This window comes from Protopterus annectens, chromosome 2.part1, assembly GCF_019279795.1.
Source record: "Protopterus annectens isolate FY-2018-M chromosome 2.part1, PAN1.0, whole genome shotgun sequence".
NCBI lineage: Eukaryota > Metazoa > Chordata > Ceratodontiformes > Protopteridae > Protopterus > Protopterus annectens.
In genome coordinates this window covers 1,832,912,041-1,832,935,906 of record NC_056729.1, presented here as the reverse complement: position 1 = coordinate 1,832,935,906, position 23,866 = coordinate 1,832,912,041, and the positions used below count along the sequence as shown (strand labels likewise).

General features: G+C 37.3%; 1 protein-coding gene across 5 annotated transcripts in view; it reads left to right on the top strand.

The window, feature by feature from the left end:
- The window catches only part of RASL10B (RAS like family 10 member B), a 1,932,764-nt gene that overhangs the window by 1,207,897 nt on the left and 701,001 nt on the right, over positions 1 to 23,866 (top strand). For all 5 annotated transcript variants that reach the window (XM_044063271.1, XM_044063272.1, XM_044063274.1 and 2 more), the window contains one exon: positions 3,197 to 3,565. In XM_044063271.1, coding sequence (XP_043919206.1) covers positions 3,350 to 3,565 — 216 coding nt within the window. In that variant the 5' untranslated portion in view covers positions 3,197 to 3,349. The remainder of the gene's footprint in view (positions 1 to 3,196; positions 3,566 to 23,866) is intronic.

Below are 23,866 nucleotides of genomic sequence, written 5' to 3'. Positions count from 1 at the left end.
GCTTTGCTGGTGATGTCTGCAGGGAATGGTTCTCTGAGGGGTACCTTTCTGTTTCAGAGTTAGAATGCCAGTTAACTGTCATTCTACAGACACAGCAGTATTCAGCTGTATAAACGTAGGTACTGTGCACACATTCTATGTATTGTTGAACCATACCTCTCAACTTCTAAGTACAAGAAATCTGAACAAAGCCAAAAATAATGGGGGCAAAGACACAAAATCAGGGACAAATTTTATATATTGCTCTTATAAGTTGATAAAATAAAAGGTTTTTGTAGTAGTATGCATTTGCTGATGGATATGAAGCCTGAAACACGAATGTCTGTCATTATTTAGTAACTTCAGTCCGGAGTTATTGTCTAGAAAACCACAAATTTTAGAAGCAAAAGACCAAAAATATGAGGCAAAAATCTGGACAGTTCAGAGTTGTGTGTTTAACACTTAATAGGGTGCTCTGTATTCACAGTATAACACTGCTCAGGCAAGTACCCTTTCTATTATCTGCAGTCAGTATGTCATTTAAGAAGACATTATACTCTGTATGAGGTGAGTTAAATGTAGCTACATATATTTGCATTGGTCTTTGTGCCCACATGCTAAACAATAGAAATTTCTGACACAATTAACAGAAATTGCTCTTTCATTCAGATCCCTTGGCTGCTTACCTGAATATTTATTCCCAAACTGTTCTCCAAAATCCATTAAGTTGCCCAGCTGCTTGCTAGATGTCGGTGGAGTGGTGCCATTTATTTCAACTGATATATATTGCAGTAGTTAACAGTAAACATTTTGTTATAGCGTAAGAGCGAGAGTCTCTAAACTGCTGAACTTACTGCTTTTTTTCTTTTAGCATTAAATAGATCTTAGTTGTTATGACTACTTATTCTAGATTAAACTTCTCAGATGCTGGTGTCTCATGAGAAGCTACATATATTAAGACATATTACAGTTAGTCAATAAACAACTTGCTTTCCTATGTAGTCACTTTTGGATTATTAATATATGTAGTATTTAGTGTTTTGTATATGACAGCCTTTGCTGAGTCATAGAACATAGTCTACAGCCTGCAACCGACATCTGCCGTTTACTTCTGAAAGGGGTTGCAGTTTATCAGAAGTTATACAAGGGAACACAGCACTAGCACCTATTTTGTCCTTGCCTGTCCATGTAAGATTAGCTCATATTGATATAGTGTCTTTCTAAAGGCATTAATCCCCTTTATACAGCAGTAGTGTCATAATATATCTTTCAGTAAGGAAGCTGAGCATTGCTCGTTAGATGCTTACTTCAGATCAACAGTATTTTTGATAAGATAAAATATTAATGTCGTGGGGTACTGCAAAATCATGTCAGCCTTTACCTATATGCTGCTGCTAAGAATGGACAGCATGTGTGGTCCTTATCTCTTTGTTGCGACACATGCAACTACTTCAAGATTTTCATATCAGGTTCAACACTCCCGTTTTAAGTGGCAGGCATTCAAGCAGAAAGACAACAGTACAGTTGTGGGCAAAGTTTGAGCTTGGGGCAATACCCCAGACCCATACCCATTTTCAGTTGATTGTTGCTGTGTACGCAGCACTATGGGATTCCTGTACTGTGTTTAGTTTGCATTGTTGAATATTTTTGCATTGCACGGTGTGGTCTACAGATTTAAAATACGTAAAAATGACAGTTTAAATGAACATAATTGATACACAGCTGGTTTGATCCATACTTTATTCAGTTCTTTCTAAAAGATTTTGCAGTTTTCAAACTTCATGTTCATATATGGTGACTGATATTGCTAAAGTGGGTTTTTTACTACAATGTTGAAACAATCTTGAAAATCCAGGTTCCGAGATCATAATACTGTAAGACTATACCAGTAAAGACCAACAATATCGAGCTCCCAGAGTTGCCTCCCTGCAGGACCCATGTTATCCCTCATTGGAGTTAGCACTAATAGGGGAGATTCAGTATTTGAGATTTTTAGACCTAGTGGTGATCAGCATTTTGGTCTTGCATTATTATGGTATTGGGATTTTGATTTTCAAGGTTGTATTTCAACTTTAAATACGACGACGAAAAAAGGCTCGGCGATTGTGAAAATCGTGAAAGCGCTTACGTTTAGTTTTAGTTCTTTCGCGTTAATAAATGCTGTTGGTGTAAGTTTGGTGTTGTTTCTTATTTTATTTGTATTTCAGCTTTGTCATAGTTAACCATTAAATTGTACCTTTATCATAACTTACAAGCTAAAAAAACTTTAAATGTGAGCAATGCCAACTGAGGAGAATTTGTTTCGGGAAGAAAGTTTTTTTTTTTTTTTTTTTTTCCCAAAAACTGTCTTGATGTTGCTGTTGAAAACCTATCTGTATGTCCCCATCTGTTTACTGATTAATGCCACTCCAAAGTACAGCATTAGGTATCATTCCTTCATCTCCAGAGAAGTGTGTGCGCCTCTCAAGTGGACAGAGCACCCACCTTTCTTTATTGATATTTTGCACTCCAGACTTGGGTTGTCATTGTGTTATTCCCATATTCATCCATGTTCTAGAAAATAACTGATATTCTATTAAAATGCAGCACTTAAGTATTTTTGCTTTGTGTTCCCAGTTTTATTCTTCTGAACATGTATAGTCTAGGAGCTGCTCTCATTTGCTAGCAAAATGCTGAGAAATGTCTTTTCAGAGGATTATTTTTACAGAGTCTAATCAAGTTCTTATAGCCTATTTATCCAGTTTTCTATCTCTGTCAGTTTATTTTCTGTACTGGAATTCATCCAGTGTAAGGTTATAGATTTAATATAATTTCTTTTTTAAGTTGACATACACTGCTGCATGTCGCAGTAACACATTTTGTGTTATTCATTGCTGGTTGATCACTACAGCTGGCAAATTGAACTTAAAGTTATAAGAATAATCTCAGTTTTTATTCTCATCTTTAATTATTTAGTGTCATATTTAATCTGCTACTCTGCTAAATCTAGGTCTCACCTTTAAAAGGGGCGCATTTAAATCAATGAAATTCCTAAGTTAAAATCAGTTATGTATAAAACAGTTTCATTTTTTTTCAGCATAATCAGTTTGTTGGCAAAACTGTTTTACTAAAACTTGTATTTAGCAACGTATTTCCTATAAGACTTCTTAATACTGTTCTGTTTGTATAACTGAATAAAAGTGACTGCATTATACGTGCCTATTCTTTTCTCTTACAGAGTCTGGCCTCAGGGTTGAAGGCAATGGTTCCTGAATGGGGCTGAACTGTATCTACTGGAATATGCACCACACAGACCGCACTGCTGATATATTCATAGTGGACTGTTGTAAAGGGCAGATCCCAAGGCAGTATAGTGACACTGTGGAGAGGCATGGTGACAACTTTCAAAATTGCCATTCTTGGGGCCCAAGGGGTCGGCAAAACAGCTATTGTCCGCCAGTTCCTTTACAATGAGTACAGTGAAGTCTGTGTGCCTACCAAGACCCGCAGGCTATTTCTGCCTGCTGCTGTTATGAATGGCCATGTGCATGATTTGCAGATCATGGACTATCCTCCTATTGCGTCTTTTCCCGTGAACACTTTACAGGTAGGTAATAAGTGCTAAAGCCAAAGCCATAAAATTATGATTTCTGTCAGTTTTCCAGCAGAGGTAAGCAGAAGTGATTTGTTTATTTATGTTAGAGTTATATTTGTGTTAGTGATCGCACTGGATGGTATTTACAAATATGTGCAAAGTACACTCAAGGTGTACTAAATACAGTCACAAATATGCACTGAAACTAATATGAGCATTTCAAAAGATAACCTGGTCATCTAACAATATCAGGAAGAGAGCTGTCTTCTTGATATTACTAGATGACCAGGAAGCCTTTGTGAATTTTTTAATTCAGAACTGAATGTACACACTGTGGCTATTTATAAAACATCAGTAATATATTTTTGTTCACCAACACAGACAATGTATTGTTAGTCTTTCATACTCTAGCTGATAGTGCACACACACGCACACAGGTATAAGGCTTGATATAATGTATTTAAACTTTTTCTTACTATGACAGAATTCTTTATTAATGATGCTAGTGAGACTTTTCCCTAGAGAGGGTGGTAAGGTGTGATTCTTAAACAGCATGGAGGTAAACTTCATTCTCATTGCTCCCTAGAGGTCTGACTATTGATTCGCCATGGTACTCATTAATCTGGTCTACATTGCATGAGAGAAGTAAGATCATATTCAATAGTTTAGTGATTTTTTTTTTTTTACATACATTTATTTAGTCCTAGAGCATTTGAAGCTATAAGTTCTTGCAGTGATCTTTGTGAAACGGCTTGATCTTTGAAAACGTACATGTAAAATTTGGGTCTGTATCACATCAGCGAATGCTAAAAATAGCGAATGCTGATATATCGAACTTCAAAGTCCAAAAGCTGAAAAATGTGAAGGAACGCATCAGCGAATTTTTTCCCAGGGAAAAAAATTCGCTGATCCAAAAAAAAAAAAAAAAAGAGTATACAGTCACACACCCCTAACTTAAATATATCAACTCCGTGATCGTACCACAGTGGAGAAAAACTGCAAAGCCCGGAGAATGGCCCAGTGAATTTTTTCCCCTGGGAAAAATTCACTGATCTGTTTCTTCGCTGTTTTCACCTTTCAGAATTTGAAGTTCGATATATCAGCATTTGCTATTGTTAGCGTTCGCTAATGTGATATAGACCCATAAAATTTCACTTCTGAGGTTTAGCTAATGTAGCCGGGTTGTAATATTTGTTGAGTAAGAATTATTGAAACTGTTCATTGACTTTTAGCATTCCTTAGTAAAGAGAAGTACAATGAAAAATATGAACATATTTTCCAGCAGTGTTTGTTGTGTATTATTATACTTTAAAAGTAGACTGTGTAAAGAAATGCTCCATAAGATTTTCTGAGTATATTTCTGTTGTAAAAATACACATTGTATGTGTAATGCAACAGAAATGCTCCCAAAGCTTCTGAGACATACATAACATGGGGAGAGAGCCCCGAAGAGAAAATGCACCTAGTTGGATGCCATAAGTTGCATTAGGTTTGCTGTTCATGAAAACTAACCCAGTGTAGCTTATTACAAAATTCACAGGCAGATCTCTAGACTATCATGTCATTATATTTTCTGCAAACCTTTTATGGATGTATTCATCCAGAAGTGCCTTTGAGGACAGGCCCATTCATAGCAGGATAACAGAAATCATAGGCTGAAAAGTGCAGTTAACAAATATGGCTAATGCCCTATAACGAGAGTGTGAGTCAAAAATCACGTAGTTTCAAGTTTAGGTTTCCCAATCTAAAACTCATGTTGATTGGTCAAATTCACTTTTACTGAAAGTATCTCACTGATGCAACTTTCAATGAACCTCAGAGGTAACTTTTTTTTTTTTTTTGCAAGGGGCAAGCCCCCCTGCACCCCCATGGGGTGACACCCTGCATCCCCTAACTGATATATATCTATTACAAAGGCATGCAACAGTGGAAAAAAGTGAAAAACGCACTATTGCAGAACATTATTGCGGTTCTTCTACATTAATTTATTGGCATTCAGAGAAATGGCTGACAGTAGACTGACAAGCTGTAGAAATGTAGAGGATAAATGTTTGCTTTGAGTTGTGGCAACTTTCAAGAAAGGCCACTAAGTTAGGGAGTATAAGTGGGGGAATGATCTTTTCCCTCCACAGAAAATGGCTGTTAAATTAGCTTTTGTTCCTGGAATTATGTTACTAAAAGTTATATGCTCACATTGTGTTATATTCCTCTCTGTCTACATATATTTATATGTAGGGGTTACAGATAGGTTGTTGAAGATCAACTTATTAAACCAGAAAAACTTCAGCACATCTGATTAAAATCATCTGATTTGAATGGTCTGCCTGTGTTTCTGTGCAGCATCTCAGTACAGTGGGGACTGGGAAATTTGCCAGTTCCTTACTGTAGTATGATCTTGGAGTTGGTATATATGTGAGGCCTGTTACCTGCAAAAAAATCATTTTTTCAAATGTTCGATAGAACACAACTTGTAGATCAGCAGCATATCAGCTGCCTTTCAATAGATTGTGTTTTCAGTGGACGGTCACATGTCCATCTACAGATATATGTGGGGTATTTTGTGAATAAGTATCTTAGACTGTAAATTTAAGGTATTCTCTAATGCTTCAGTACAAGATATTTCATTTACTATGCAAATTGGGTTCCTAGACATTGCATTTATCAGTCTCCATTTGTTTCTTTAGATCTAAAGTACTGTTTTCTGGCTATATGAATCACCTACGGCAAATGTTTAAGCTGTCTACTGAATATTGGCTTATGTAGTTTCTTTGGGCTTTTCTGAGTAGATTGTCTTGAAGGTGGTTGCCTACTCTAGTCTTGACAAACTTTTAAATAATTTTATTTAGCTTTGTCAGTTAATTTTTAAAGTAAGTTGACAATTATGTTAAGATTTGTTAATGTTTATTTTTTATTGAGTTTAATCTTAGTTTCAATATTTAGAATATGTTCCATTTTGCTGGTAATGCCATTTTCTAGCTGGCTATCTTTTATTTTTGCCCCCTAATTTGGACTTTTTTCCACTTTAATTTGAATGACTCTTATCCCTAGGGTGTTTAAGGGGGCGGTTTGTTTTTTTTTTTTTTTTTTGGGGGGGGGGGGGGCTAACCGTGTACTTTGTGCATGCATTGTTTGAAACTTTTTTTTTTAGTTTGCGTGGAGTTGTTTAAACTAATGACATGGGTAGATTGATGGCAAAATATTGATGATGATTAATACAGTTTGATGTGTCACTAAACATTATAACAAAAAATAAAGACAAAAACACTATCTGTGCAGTTGCTATATGTGCTATCATATCCTTTCTTGGTGTGCGTATTTTCACCTTTGCATTAAAAACTGTTGTGCTCTACTGACAGTCCTTTACCTGTTATAAAAACTACTGACTAAATCCTAAACAAAAACTGTAAAAGATTTCCTTATATGCATTCTAAATAATTTTCTCTTCAGGATATTGCTGGGATTTCTAAACAATTATTAACAAATATTCAAGCATTTTGAATAAAATATTTATTGATGGACATTTCAGTCACCTGTAGTAGCCTGGCACATTGACTTGGAGCATGTAATAGGTGGGTACAGACTTCAAAGTCAGAAGGTTCATTTTAATTCTGCTGAGTAAACATCTGGACTGCAGAATCATACTCGGATACTTGCATTTAAAATCTAAATTATTGTAACTGTCATATTAAACATTTTGAAAAATGAGCAGTGGTAATTTTTTTTATTTTCACCCCCCAAACCATCCGACCATAAGATCCTCCCTGCACCCACAGGTCTGAAACTAATTCATTTTCAGTGCAGAGGGGTCCTCCAAGCAGCAACTAAGAGCCAATAGATGGGTGCGAGGGGTGGTGGTGGTCATTATCCAGGTTGCCAAGGGGAGCTTATGTCCCCGCCTGCACCCTTTCTTTCCATTCAATGCTGGGGAAGGGGCTGTTTTCTCAAAAGCCTAAGTGTTTTATTTAAACTGCCAAGCCTGAGGCCAGTCTGTTGGCACACCATGTTTAGGGAGTGGGTAGCTGTAGTCCCGTTTGATTTACAGATGTGCAACAAATTCATTAGGTTTGGGTCAGAGATTGCTCTGTAAGGCAGGCATGTCTCCCCTATATGGTACTGAGTATAGTGACAGGGACGTTAGTTGGTTTGTGTAACGATGCTGAAAGGGGTGTTATACTCAATTATGGGCCTGATTAGTGATGAGTATAGAGAGGTTATAACCTCCTTCACTCTAGAGACAATGCCTTTGCTAATCAAGTGTGTGATGTAGAATGCCTTCCTTACTATGGTAGACACATAGTGGTCAAAGTTAAGGTTGCAGTCTACTTGTGATCCCAGATCTCTTACCACTTCGTAGGTACATAGGGTATTGTTGTTAATTTGATAGTGTGAACATACATTGTTTTTAGCGAAGGGAATGATGATGCATTTCTTTGCATTTAATTTGAGACCATGGCTAAGACACCAGTCGTTGGTCTGCTTAAGCCCCTCCTGAAGTATACTGACATCATTTGAGGATTCAGTAATTGCACCCAGTTTGTAGTCATATGCAGACTTGGTTACCCACAGCCTCTTAGTTTTAGCTTGAACTTCTAAGATGTATATACCAAACAGTAGGGGGCTCAGCACTGAACCTTGTGGCACCCTGCTGGTGACAGGTCTGCTGGCTGATGTGGAGTTTAACCACCTTGATAGTGTGTGACCAGTTTGTGATCCAGTTGGCAACCCATCTTACAGCAAAGAGGTTTACATTCAGTTTGCTAAGTTTATCAGTAATGCCTGAGTGTGGGATTGTGTTGAAGGCCTTTGCCAAGTCGATGTATGCTGTATGCACAGATTTACCCTCACCAAAGGCCATGGTCACAGTTTTGAAGAAATCCACCAGGTTGGCAAAGCCAAATTGGGTCAGATCGAGGGTTTGGATGTTGCCTATGTCTTTATTTATGCGGTCCATGATGATATGCTCCATGGCTTTACAGATGAGGCTGGTCAGAGTTGTGGGTCTATAATTCCTTGGGCCTGTTGCTAAGCCACCTTTGTGGAGGGGAATAACTGTTGCTGTCCTCCATTCCACGGGAAAAAGCCAGTGTTTAGGCTGTGATTGAATAGGGAACTTAATGGTAATGCTAGTTCATGTTTTAGTTTAAAAGACAGCCTGGGATACTGTTTGCTCTCACAGAGGCTGCATTTTTTTACCTTAGACAAGGCTTTAATGAACTGTTTGTATATGTAGGGTGTGGGTGAGTTGGGGAAAAAGTTTGTAATAAGTTTGGAGGGGATAAGGGAGTGAAATATTCCACAAATCTGTCCTATAACAGGTTTGCTATCTCTGCAGGATCAGTGTGTGAGATACTGTTAGTTGCTAGTTTGGCACATGCTTGGGTCCTGCCTTTTAAGTTACGTACATAGCTGTAAAAGGCCTTATGATTATTCTTCGCTGTGATTTCTAAGTTTTTCCTCAAAGTTACCCTTAGAGGATTTAACATGTTGTCTTATTTGCCTGTTGAGGATGAGGAGGGTATTTTTCCATTTTTGGGGCCTCGCCTTAGTTTTCTTACACAGCAACTTTTTGAATTTTTTGCAACATTTGTTGATGCTGGATGTCCACCAGGATGGCTTTTTTTCTTGGGGCTCTGGCTTTGATTCTCTCTGGAACAACTGAGTCTATACCATTATATGAGTAATTGTAGATGGGTTTAGTGTAAGCTTTGGTGTAGTTACCACTTCCAGCTGGAGGTGGGGCTTGGAATACATTTTATACCTTCCTCTAGGAGGATATAGTTTACTTTGGTGAAGTTTTTCGGTCTGACTTCACTCTTTGTGAGTTCTGGTGTGAGTGCTAGTTTGAAGGTGACTGATTTGTGGTCAGATTAACTAATGAGGGTTCGACATTTGCGGTGATGCATCTGTCTGTCATGTTAGTGAAGACCAGATCTAGTATGTTTGTTCCTCTTGTTGGGGTTTGAACAATTTGTTCCAGGGCATTTGAGTTAACAATGTCCAGGAACTTTTGTGATAGTGAGTTAGGGCTTGAGTAGGTTTCCCAGTTGATGGTGGGATAGTTGAAATCCCCCATGAACAGAGTGCACTGTTTGGCAATATTTGGATTGACTCTGGTTTGGTTAAGTAGGCCTCCTGCACATAATGATCCATGGAGGGAGATCTATAACTAGCTATGACTTGAATGTCTTACCCAGAGTAATCTGAACTTGGAATAACTCCATGGAGTAGTCCAGTCTAACTAGTCAGAGCTGAATTTATCTCCAGTATAGATAGAAGCCATTCCTCTCAACCTGAAAACATCAAAAATCTGGACAAAGACCCATGAAAAATAGGTACTACTGACCAAAAAGCGGGATGCCAATTAACATAATATTTGCATACATAATCATGCAATCTCACCCACTCCAGTGGAATTGTGGGATACCAACGTGAAGATTGAAGTCACTTAAATAATGGCAGACATTTGAATTTCAGAGCTCATATCCTTCAGAAAATACATAATATAAAACCTGTTATTCTGTCTGAGTTTACAGGAGGAATACCTAAAATCTGTCCCTCTTTTGGCCTTTGTCCTACCACTATTTTTGGCTTTGTCCAGATTTCTTTCTATGAGAGATTGAGAGGTATGATAAGTCTTCATTGTATTAATGACAATATTCTGCCCCGTTGCTATGCAATTTGATTATATTTAGCTCTCAATTTTAAGTCTCCAAAATATGGAGCACTGGCTGTCTACCTGGTAAGAAATGTTTGCAGCAGCACTGCAGCAGTCTGTCTGTTACCAAAATAATCTCCTGAGTTTCAGCAACCTTAAGACCCAAAGCTAGCAAAATGAATTTGTGTGCTACCTGTCACAGTCACACAATCAAGGCACCAACTCTCTCCAGCTTTATTTTTGCTGCCTGAGAAATGAGCAGAAATGAATTTGCCCTTATGTTGCTCCACTACTGTCACAAACTCATCGTAGATTTGTAGGCAATAAGGCAGTTAGGCAAACGTTAGGATCAATGAATAAAGAAAAAGTGAGTTGCCAAAGGAGGGATCTGGTCCAGTGTAGAACCTGTCCTTCTCCCTCCCAATCTAGGATGGGTAGTATATATCATATTAAAAATCCCGAAAAAAAATAAAACAATGGGTGAACCCTTTCACAGTATCTTTAATTTATTAACACACTGAGTGATTTTAAAACCACATGACCAGACTAATTACAAACTGATTAAGAATTTAAAAATCATATGCCAAAAAACTGACAAAGTATAAATCGCAAAGTTTTCATTTTCACTGACATTTTGTGACATAAAAAAAGTAAAAGCCAAAAAATAATTAAAAAAAAAGTGTAAGCACAGGAAAGAACAGTACAAATAAAATTCAACTGGAGAGTCCTTCACAATATATAACCATTGCACTTGGCGAATATCAGGCCAATTCGGTCCACTTTATCAATGGTTATAAATTTAAATTTGAGTCAGAAATTGTTTACATGTTTAGCTAGGACATTTTTATCATTACCCCTTGATATATCATACTGGTGTTGGTATATCATTTTCTTAAATTTTGCCTTTGTCTTGCCAATATAGAAACATTGCAATCTTGACATTTGGCAATTTACACAATCCCCATACTATGGCAATAGTACCTATGCAAACGTTTAATGACTCTCCAGTTTTGAATTGCCAATTCAGTTCCTTCTAGAATAAACCTACTCAAATTACATTGTCCACAGTTAATCATTCCTACATCTCTACTCACCAGTGTTACCCTCTCCACAAGGGTTTTAAAACATAAGTCGTCCTTCTAAACGATAATAGGTTTTGGTCCAAGTTTTCTTAAATATTCTGGGTCTGCTCTAAAGATATTCCACTTATGATTAATAATATCTCTAATACACTGAAAATGTCAATTATAAGGTAAAATTAGGGCTCTATGAAAATCACTACGATCAGTCCAGGTAGACAAATCACTTTCCTCATTCGCTACCAGTTCACTATCCATACCCCCCAATAAAGCGCAAAAATGTCCTTCCTGTCTTTTTTTTTTTTTACTTCATTAAATATGTTATTTAAAAAGAAACCTGGGTAACCTCTTCTTTTCAACATCCCCCTCAAAATGCGACATTCATCCTGAAACATGTTGTCATTACTCACCATACGGGCCAACCTCACACATTACCCATTGACTATTGATCTTTTTTGGTGCAGGGGGGTAGCAGCTGTCAAAATGGAGTAGGGAGTTGGAATAAGTAGGTTATCTGTACAGAGATGAGTTAAACTTCTCGTGGACTCTGTCCTTAAATATGGGTACATCTAAAAAATGTACCCTCTCCTCCTGAACTTCCATTGTGAATTTAAAAAAAACGGTGCTAGAATTTATATACCATTGGTCCAAAAGATTATAAGGTCATCCAAAAAACAACCATAAAGGGACCAACTCTAAGAAAATTCAGAATTCAAAACCAACTTGTTTTGCCATTGTGCTAGTACCGTGTTGGCAAAAACCGGGGCACAGGAGGCCCCCATTGCCACCCCCTTCCTCTGTCAAAAGAGCTGACTTTCAAAAATCAAAACATTATTTTTGAAGATGGCCTTTGTGAGTGTTCTAATAGTGAGAATTTTATTATGTCCAACCAGAGTTGGCACACACAGTCATAAAATAGCTCTACTCCTTCTGCATGTGGGATTACTGAAAATAAATCACAAATGTCTATGGTGACAAGCGACATGTTATCAGAATACATTTGGTTGGAAACCCTAGATAAAAATTCCTGAGAGTCTTTATATAGATGTTTGCATTTACATAAAATCCCTTTGGTATGAAAGTCAACATATTTAGCCAGGGGAAAATATTTAGATGCTTTTGCATCTTCTGTTGGCCTCAGTGGAGAGTAATAGATACTCTTATGTATCTTGGTGATGCCAAAAAATGGTGGGGGTCCTGGGGTATGCTGCTATTAAAAAAATCACAATCTGCTAAACTGATTTGCTCATTGAACACCAAATCATTGAGCATAACGCCAATCCTCTGATAGGCAATATTTTTCTCGTTGCCAACACCTCCTCACAGGTATCGGTATACAATATACCTAACATCCTGTTGAGATAAACGTTGGTGCCCATGACCACCAGGTCCCCACCTTTATCTGGTTTCATAATCCTAACCTGTTTCATGCCAATAATTTCCTTAAGCAACCTTATTTGGTTAGAACTAAGGTTGAAGCACCCCTTGATATCAAGGGAGAGAAACTTCCTAATGTTGTTTTCACACATTTTGTCAAACACATTCACCAGGGAATGTAGTGGAGGATTAAAGGCACTAGGTCACTTACAGGGAATAGAGAGGTCTACTCCTTGATTACAATCATCAAAATACAAACCTATGTTGATTTTTTTCAAAAATAACTTTAGTTGAATCAACAAGTCATCAATTGTGGCTGGTCTACTTATTACAAAGGTAAGCCTTTTTTTTCCCCAAAAAAGATCTGCCCAGTTGATAGTGACTTCAGTATCACTCAAGTTATACATCTTAGTTACCAACCATGTTAAGCACTACCTTGCATCTCCCAGTATCCAAATCAATATCTACCAACGATTCCTTCTCGCCCTGCCTTTCCCATGGTTCACCCCCTTAAATAATATTTGTTCCTCCTTCCAGAACTCTCTTGATGCCCCTGCCTCTGATTCATCAGTTCTGGCCTCCTCGCAGGAGGGGGGGGGGGTGTCTAAAGGAACTTTGTCGTATTGTTGTTCATTACTACCATGTACATCAATTCCCTGATTATTGTACTCAACATTTACCCCTTCAAGACCATCCATTAAGTTTTGATTTGACAGCACATTGCTAGGTGAGATGGATAAGCCTTCCCGACCTTGTAATTTAATTTCTCTCTTAAAAGCTTTTTAGCTTTTTTCCCCTTGAGTTCACCACTAGTTTTATCAATCTCAATAAAGATTGCTTTATACTCCGTTAATTTTAAATTCAAACATCAAGTTCGACTGAATCTTTGTTGACTTTTGGAATTGGACGGACGCATTAATGATGATGTCCAAGGCACATTCTAGTTTGCGTATGCTTTTATTATATTTGTGTCATCTAGTTTTGTTGGAATGCAGGAAGGAGAGTTTGAACTTTGCTGGCTCCACAATAATGGGGACCAATTATAAGAGGGGTGGCTTATGTATGTGTGAGGATATGGGTTATTCAGAAATGAAAGACAAGGGAAAGTGGAGCAGAGCAGCATTCTGCGTAAAGAGGGAGGGCATCAACTGTGAGTCTGAAGTGGAGGGAAATCATGGTCACAGGAAAAGGGTGATGGAGTAGGCAGGGTCAGTATCTAGTGTAAGCATTTGGTGGTTAGGATGGAGGGGGTAATGTTAAAGGATGATGGACTGGGAAATAAAGTAGTGGAGTAGGAGAATCTGACTCTGTTAGGTGATTCTGTGCTTCATGATAGTATTATTAGGTGCATGAGGTCTTAGATCTTCAGGGATATAGCCTGCTGATGCAGGACTGAACCAAAGAATGTTGAATTGTAATCAATGTCCTTGGGGGTAGGCAGAGTTCGCCTTGTACATAGGCCAGCTAGGCAGCTGCCTAAGGTGCCAATCTTGCAAGGGCACTTTTCTGTAATTAATTTTTTTAGAACAATGAAACACTATGATTCCTTGCTCTAAACATTGAAAAAATGAATATTTAAATGTCCTGAAGCACTCCTGTTCAATGAAAACCTACAGCATGGTGAGCACTCTAGGTGGAGATGCTTCAGATGCATTGATCATTCGAGTCACGTTACACTTAATGTTACAGAAAAGCTACCAAGTTCAAGTGCAATGTGAATGGATTATGGTTTGGAGTGGGTATCATGAGAAGATTCCATAGGAGATAATTTAATGTATGTATTTTTTTTTTCTTAGCAGTGATCAAACAAATACTTTGGCCAGTACACTTTGAATTTGTAGGAGGTTAAGGGAAAACAAAAAAAAATGAGATATGGGGAAAGGGGACAAAGTCACTATATCTTGTGTTGGCATGGGGATCGTGTGGTCATTATTTCTCTAACTTTCCTCACAAACTTCAGGGGTATGTAAAAGGGTCAATGTAGCTTGTATTGGAGCAGTGTACTCCCTAGGAGTTGCATGCTGGAAATGCTACTGTGACCATTATTTGTTTTACTTTTTTCAGTTTCAAGTTTCTGATTCATACATAGGTGGCCATCTTTTGATGGAGGATATGGAAATATGCTGTTTATATAAATCTCTCAGCAGCAGTTTGAAATATGTTCTACTTTTTCAGTTTCATTCCAGTCTGACAGAGGGGTGTCTGAACTTCAGCTGTATTTTGGGGTGGAGTGAGGAGGCATGCTGTATAAATGTATGACAAAAGCAACTTGAAATATATGACTATGGCCACTTGTGCCTTAATTTTCATCCCAGTGTAATACCAGAGGGTGTTTTTTGAGTGGGTTGGGAGGCAGGTACAATTCCATGAAATGATTTATGTATCCTTACAAGCATTAGTCATTCTAGTTTATTGTGAAGTCCTGTTTTGTCAACACTGAGAATTAAGTCTTGGCTAAACATAGTTTTTACTTAAAATAAAAAATTAAGACTGAATTTCTTTTCATCATCATCATATTTCTGCTGGCTATGATTGGATGGAAAGGTTGTTTAAAAAACTCAAAAATGCATCTAGAATACCCTATGTCATCAGACCCCTGGCTTTATGCACTAATTTTCAACATAGTTATCAGAGTTCAGTCTTGCCTAATTAAGATGTGTCGAATAAAAAAAAAACTGAAGAGTAAGAGAAAGTGTGAGAAAGGGAAGCAAAAAGTAATCTGGATAATGTGCTAGGCTAGGATGAGGGAGACCATGGGAGCACTGGGTGAACAGTATTGTGGGGTCAGTGGGGTGCACCATGGGAGTGGTGCTGAGCAGCCCTTCGTCTAGGGTGCCAGTTCACCTAAGTCTGACCCTGGGAATAGGAATGTCCATTTGGTCATACTGCTTTGTGGTTTAGAGTGGAGAAAGGGTAAAAGTGCAAGATGATAGTGAAAGTGTAGGGTTTGAGGTGTCATTTGTGTAGAGCTAGGATAGAGGGTCAGGTATGAATTAGGGATCTGGAAGCTAGCAGAGACTATGATACAAGTGTGTTTCAGAGATGGAATACTAACTATGGACACGAGTTTGAGGAAGATGGAAAAATAGAATGAGATAGCCAGTGTTGGAATGTAGGAATGCACGTTCAGTAAAAGACAAAGATGAGTAAAGTGAGGAGATGGAAGAAGCAATGTATAACATGGCAGTGAGAACAGCAGCAAGGGGTATGAGACAAGCAAAGTTAAAAGTCAACAATGTGTTGGCAGAAGGGCCCTGGAAGGGAAATAAAGGCTTTTTTAGATAGTAGAAAGGAGAAAGAGGGCTGATCAGGCCAAGCTGGTCAAGGTCAGGAAGTGGATCATGTAACTGAGGGAAAGAAGTACAAGTGTTGCTTGAATACATCACTTCAGTCTTCATAAAGAAAAGGGAGAAGGAAGGGGAATGCCGTGCTAGGATACTGATAGGACAACGTGAGGGCAGATGTGGATGGCCACTAGAGTAAAGTGAAAAGAATGAAGAGGGATCTGGCTGCTTTAAGGGAGAGGCACAGAGACTAGATTTGCTGCCTCAAAGGGTCCAGAAATTCAACCAGTGGGTTGGCTGATCCCCTGATGGACATAGCAGATCACTGGCCACTCCAGAAGTACTTCAGGACTGTATTGGGGGGTGATTCCAATAAATTGCAGGGTCTGTTGTTCTAGCAACATTGATACAAAAGTCAGGGATAAAATCCTGAGGAAAAAAATCTGGTTGTTTTCTTAGAGGACAGCTGTCTACAGGACAACCAATGAAGACTCATAGCAAGTAGGAAGTGAAGCATGGTCTATGTGTATGAATATGTGGTTTACAGAGACTTGACCAATGGATTACAGAAGTGTTTGTTAGGAAAATAAAACTGGGTTTGCAGGAGGAGGAACTGGATTGCTGCATGGCTGAAGGTTAAGTTGGAGACAGTTGTAGTGAGATGACCTCTGAAACAAGACAAATGACTGCTGGGATACTATAGGGGTCAGTCCTGGATCCAGTACTCTTTAAAGTGTTAATTTCAGACATTTCTGAAGGAAAAAAATATTGTCAATTTTTTACTGTTAATGAAAGGATAAACAGAGAAATACAGGATGGGAGAAGAGACTAAAGGAAGACTTGGAAAGGTTGAGCAAGCAGATAAACTGATAGTTGAAGTTTAATGCAGTCAAATGAAAATAAATTTTCTTGGACCAAATTAACCATTTGTGAAGCATTACATGACAGGAGAGGAACTGATGGCAAAAACTTAAGAAACGAATTTTGGGTTATTGCCTGGATAAGAGCAAGGGATACAGTGTTAACAAAATGTCAGGAAGATAGACTCAAGAAGCCAAGAGGTAAAGCTTCTGGCCTACAAGACATGGTCAGTACATGACTTAAGTTCTACAGGCTGTTCTGGAGGCCATAAAAGGAGAAGGACTTCAATATGCTAATACAGTAGGTGCAAGTGAAAGCCACCACTAGTTTATGATGGATGAGAAGGAAATGACCAGATAGTAGAAGAGCCAGATCTCTTTGCATACCTGATGAACTAGACTGATGTGATGTGTGTGTGTAAGTTCATGTTAAGAAAATGTAAAGGAATTACCGTGAATAAGAAGGACAGAAAGAGGTGCATTGTAGGGACTACCTAATCCTTTATCTGCAAATCTGCTACTTCACAGAAAAGTGTTTGATCCTATGAGATGGACTACCAAAAAAAGGAACCTATGGAAGATATTCAAGAGAGAATGCGGTAATGAAGAGAGGCTGAGGGAAAGGGAGGGATGTAGGGGGAGGTACAATGTAAAATGTATTTAAAGGGGGTCTACCTGAAAATCTCAAAATCCAACATTGTCGAATCTTACATCATCGAGACGAAATCAATGAAAACTCACTTCAGCGAAAGACCAGATTGGCGAAAATAATCCTAGGGAATGTAACCTGTTGTCCAAAAGGTGAACTTTGCTCATTTCCCAATTGTAGTGTGATCTCAGAGTTTGTATATTTAATTAGGGGGGTATGGGATGCTCACCCCCCACCAGGGTGGGTTGGGGATAGTGCAGTTTTGTTTTCGTGACTTTTGGTATTAGTGATTACTTACCCTGGGAATATATTTGACAGTCTGGTCTTTTGCTGGAGTGGGTTTTCGTTGATTTTGTCTTGATGATATGGAATTCGATAATGTGGGATGTTGATGGTATGAAGTAGACCTATTTAAAAGATGCAAGACAGATCTACTTTGTACTTTTGCCATCAACAAAATATAATGTAATTAATTTACATTTGCAAAAGGAATAAATAATAAATAATATGAATAGTACTCCTCTCTTATTTAGCATATTTATGAACAACTTTCATTCCATTCTCCCAAAATACTCAGTAATCCAGTATGCTGATGATTCTACAGTAATATACACTGCAAATTCCAGCTCTGAACTCCAGCAAATCACCCAGAATGCCCTCACCTCTACTGAATCTTGGATGCTTAACAGTTATTTTGCCTTAAATCCAAAAAAACTAAACTAGTAATTTTTACCCCTAAGAAAATCACTCCTCTAGATAAAAAAAACTCTTCACTATACAAGCCCAAGACAATACCACTATAGAAGTTCAGTGGTGGCTGGTGACTTCAAATAAAGGGGGGGGGCTGCAGGAGACAGCTGAATGGGTGTGACCAATGGAAAGAGGTGTGGCCAACTAGAAAGGGGTGGAGTTATGCTCAAAAACACAAAAACTGGGACTTTAATTAAATACGCTGCCCTGGGTGCCAAACCATCATTATGAGAGTCCAATGAAGTTGAAATGAAGTGTAGAAGAAAAAAATATTTCAATGCATTAGGTAAATGACAGCCGACTTAATATCTAGATGGAAACAAAAAGGTTGAGGCATGAAAAACTAAATTACTTTTTAAATACATTACTGGAATGCCAGTCAAAATCAAGTATAAAAAAACAAACAGCACTCAACTCAAAACCACTTCTCCTTGCACTGCAGTTCTAATTATAATTTATATTCAGCTTTATAAAAGTACAAAGTAACATGCTGAAAGTAGCAATCTTTGTGATACTGATTACCCCCACTTGTAAAAATGTTTCTTATCCAAAAAATACCTCCTGCCTGAGAACAACTATCTACTTGTTTCATGGGGAAAACATGGTCAAAGCAAAAAATGAATAGCAAAAAAGAAACCTGCTCAAGATAAATCACTTAAGGATTACTGCACAGGTTATGGACCACGCATGATAGATTGGCATTCTGTTTAGTTTACGGGTAAGTGCAAAGATGACTGCAAGTCTCCCAACAAATGTAATGAGGTTCTGAAAATACTGTATTCCTGTCCTTTATTACAAATGCTGTCATATGCATTTCAATACCCAAGGCTTATACGTTATCTAGTAATGTAAAATATTCTCTGCATGGCAACAACAGAAACGCTTTCAATGTTGGTAATTCTTTAACAGTATGCTTAATAAAGCTTACTTGCATCTTACAATCTCAGACAAGCTTACCGGATAGTCATTAAAGCATTGCTACTTAAACACAGAGCAACAGGCACTGCAACAACATGTTTTTTTCTGAATAATAAGCATAAATCAACAGTATGGATGGGGGGTTACTCTGCACACTTACACTGCAGTGAATGTATGAACCTATCTATAATTGCTCCTTGCCTTGCTTGGACACATCCAGAGTGACTACATGGGGGAGTGGGGTGCAACAGCTATGTCACAATTTGAAATGTCTCTGGCTGACTGTGATGGCGCTGACACATTTGTCATACCTCTCAACCTCGGAGCAAGAAATCTGGACAAAGCCATAAACAGAAGTGGTGCAAAGATCCAGAAATAAGGACAATTTTAAATATTGCTCTTATAAACTTAGAAAGATAATAGAATAGTAAGTTTTGCATTAGTATGAATTTTCTGAAGGGTATGAAATCTAAAACTCAAATGTCTGTCATTATTTTCTAACTTCAATCTTTAATGATTTGCAACTAATGTGCCAGAAAACCACAATTTTATGAAAAACGGACCAAACATGCGATGCAAAAATATAAAATAGCCACGCAATACAGCTGGGAAACTGTCAGAGAAGGGACACTTTTTAGTATTAGTACTGTTAACTTGAGTAACTGACAAAATAGAGAATCTACATGCATTTCTGAAATAAAAGTAATCTACAACTCTGATCATTACAGTTATTAATTGTAAACCCTCCACTATTTCTTCCAAAACTGACATTTTGCGGAGGGATTTATTAGAGGGAGAGCAATATTTTGAGCCAAAAATCAGGGATAGTTGAGAGGTTTGGATATACCTAATTCTATAAAGAGATTTGCAAGTACCTCTCAACCACTTAATACATGAAATCTGGACAAGGCCAAATATATTGGGGGGACATACAAACAGTACTAATAATTGCTCTTGTATAAACTTAGACAGATGGTAGAATAACAGGTCTTGCTTTAGCATGCATTTTTCTGAAGGGTATGAAGTCTGAAACTCAATGTCTGTCATTATTTAGTGACTTCATTCCAAAATGATTTGCCAGAAAACCACAAATGTTATGAGGAACAAACCTAAAATCTATTCATTCTGTGAAAATCTGGACAGTTGAGAGATGTAGTTCAGCCGGGGCTGACTGAGTTTGCCCTTCCCCCCTCACAAAATCATGGTCAAATGGGGCCTCTCCCTGCAGCCATTCCAATGTCCCATTACTTGACTATTTCGACCAATTTACCATAAACACTGTAATGTGCATACTGTTTACTTCTACGGTGATTTGGATTTCATTTAAACGTTTTATTTTACATTTTACAGCACAAACACTAATAGACATCTGCTAAACAAAGCAATGCAGTCTCACAATGAAAATAGACTTAGCATTAAAACTTGCCCTTGAAACTCGCATTCATTGAAACAGCATTGAAACCCACATTCAAAGAAAATACATCTGGCCAGTGGCAGATAAAGATTAACTTTGGGCTGTTTTCAAATCATAGGCCCCTTGCACATGAAACATACATGTGTTCTTTGATACACCTTCCTGATTGTATTAAATTATATTCCTTGTATAATACAGTTGTTAGAGGACGATTTGAATTTATTGTTTTGAGCATTTTTCCAATAAACAATGAAACAAAATACATACACCAATAATGACAAAACTGTCAAGTTTAGAACATTTCCATCATGAAAGTCTACTCAAACTTTTATAATTCACCAATATCAGTAAATATGCACAATCTCTGAAGAAGTAAAAGTCATCTAAATAATTCCACATTAATGATATCTGTAACTAATGAAGAGGTTGCAAACAACTCTATATTTCATTGTTTCATCTACAAATAAACTGCCTGTTGCCATTGAGGAATAAATTGCCTATATTACATTAAAAATGATAAGCTAGTAATATTGCTATAGGGAATGGATGGCAAACTGATAACAGGTTCATAGTTACTACGTATCTCCGCCAAAGAGGATATTCTCAGGATTGCAGCATCCACCCCCTTTAAAAGTTTGAAATACTCCAACAGCAAACAACAACGTAATGTATGCAAGGTACAGGACGGCACAATGAATCCTCAGCTGGAACAGGTAAATTTATTGACAGAACGCTGGTAATCCACAGCTCAAAGCAAAAACGATAATTCCACACCAATATGCTACAAAATGACAAGCGAGTCCTAAATGTGTTGACAGTTAAGCGCTTTCATCTGACTAAGCAGACTTCCTGAGAACTGCCTTAGAACATTACAACTTCCTTTTTAAATTGAATTTTGGCGCCAACAATTGTTGGAACTTTTAAACGGAAACCTACCTACCTAAATCTGTGTACAATACATTTACAATTATTTAATGCTGTACAAACCTTCTATAAAAAATATATTTAAATGCTTGAAATCTTAAAAATGCATAAAAATGCATAGAAATATAATATAATTAAAAACATACATCTAAATATAATAATGTTAATACCCTGTTGAGTCTGCAAACTAATGTTGTTAATTTTGTTAAAATTCATATCACTCTAAGGCTGTTACCTATAGAAACATACAAAAAACATACAATGTTGTGCAATTAATACAAAATTGGTACCAAAAATACAAAAACAGTCTGTCTTACTTGTAATGACGTAAAATACCATAAATCTAACATTTAAACTATTAATAAGGTTGTTAAACCATACTTAAAAAAGGTTTGATACTAATATAATCGTTGATTCCAGGAAATCTTAGAGCATCAGTCAAAATTTGCCATTTACTCTCTTTAATGGCTAGAATACCCTTTGTATCTCCACCTCTTATACTTGGATTTACCTGATCAATAATGGTAAATCTAAAATTGTGCGTGTCCCCATTTTGAATAATGTGTCTACATAGTGCATTCTTTTTATCTTTCTTCTTGATACAATATAAATGGTCGTAAATACGACGTTTTAATTGTCTTTCCGTTTTGCCTATGTAGAATGCGGAACACACATCACAGGTGGCTATATATACACTACTAACTTCATGTTACAATTTCCTTATTTCCAAAAACCTTATTAATAGTTTAAATGTTAGATTTATGGTATTTTACGTCATTACAAGTAAGACAGACTGTTTTTGTGTTTTTGGTACCAATTTTGTATTAATTGCACAATATTGTATGTTTTTTGTATGTTTCTATAGGTAACAGCCTTAGAGTGATATGAATTTTAACAAAATTAACAACATTAGTTTGCAGACTCAACAGGGTATTAACATTATTATATTTAGATGTATGTTTTTAATTATATTATATTTCTATGCATTTTTATGCATTTTTAAGATTTCAAGCATTTAAATATATTTTTTATAGAAGGTTCGTACAGCATTAAATAATTGTAAATGTATTGTACACAGATTTAGGTAGGTAGGTTTCCGTTTAAAAGTTCCAACAATTGTTGGCGCCAAAATTCAATTTAAAAAGGAAGTTGTAATGTTCTAAGGCAGTTCTGAGGAAGTCTGCTTAGTCAGATGAAAGCGCTTAACTGTCAACACATTTAGGACTCGCTTGTCATTTTGTAGCATATTGGTGTGGAATTATCATTTTTGCTTTGAGCTGTGGATTACCAGCGTTCTGTCAATAAATTTACCTGTTCCAGCTGAGGATTCATTGTGCCCTTTAAAAGTTTAACAAAGTACAGTATCAATAATGCATCTACATACTGTGGGAGAAGAACCCACAGCCTTCTGCATCAAAAGCAAATACACTACCTGTTGTGCTATTAACAATGCAAGCCTCTTCAGCATAAGCAGCACTAAACATCTCTTCCCCTGAAGCTCTCAGGTCCTTGAAAAATCCACTCGACACTCAGCTGTATCTCTCAACTTTGCAGCACAAGAAATCTGGAAAGACAAAATTTATTGGGGGGGGGGGCAAAAGCCCAAAAACCAGGATCAAATTTTAAACATTGCTTGTGTAATCGTTGCTAGAATGAAATGTTGTATTACCATTTACCACCATGCATTTCACTGCCAATTCTTAAACCCAGGACCCTGTGCACTACAGTCAGAGCAACATACCACTATGCTAACTCAACTGCTTCTTGAAGCTAATACAGGAAGACTGAAAATTAAATGGCTATTATTTAGTGAATTCAGTTCTCACGACAGCTCTCAATCTCTTAGCACAAAACACCTGGACAAAGCCAATAATGGGGGAATACAGCCCCCAAACATATTCAGGGAATTCAGTAATCACCATAGCCCTCAACCTTTTAGCACAAGAAACCTGGACAAAGCCAATAATGGGGCAATACAGACCCAAACATTGGGATAAATTTTAAATATTGATCTTATAAACTTAGACAATTGCTAGAATAAAAGGTTTTGTGTTACCATGTACTTGCTGATTACTTAATGGGTTTCAACTGTGCCTGCTGTTAGCGGATATGTTTACAGAACACAAGTGTGTAATAAGCACATTTCTTAGCATAAGATAGATAAGACAGCACTTGACAGATTTAAAAGGACTAGGCCTCCTTGTAAGCAATCACATAATTGCAAAGTCAGACAATTATTCAGCAATGAGCAGTCCTTCAAAGCTTCCTGTGGCAGAGTACATACAATGAGAAAACTAATATCGTTACTCCCAGAAGATTGTCTATCATCTCAAAAACAACACAGCAGTTATGATAGAAAAATCTTTTAGTATGCCATGTTTAGGTTTCATTCAAATAAAATCA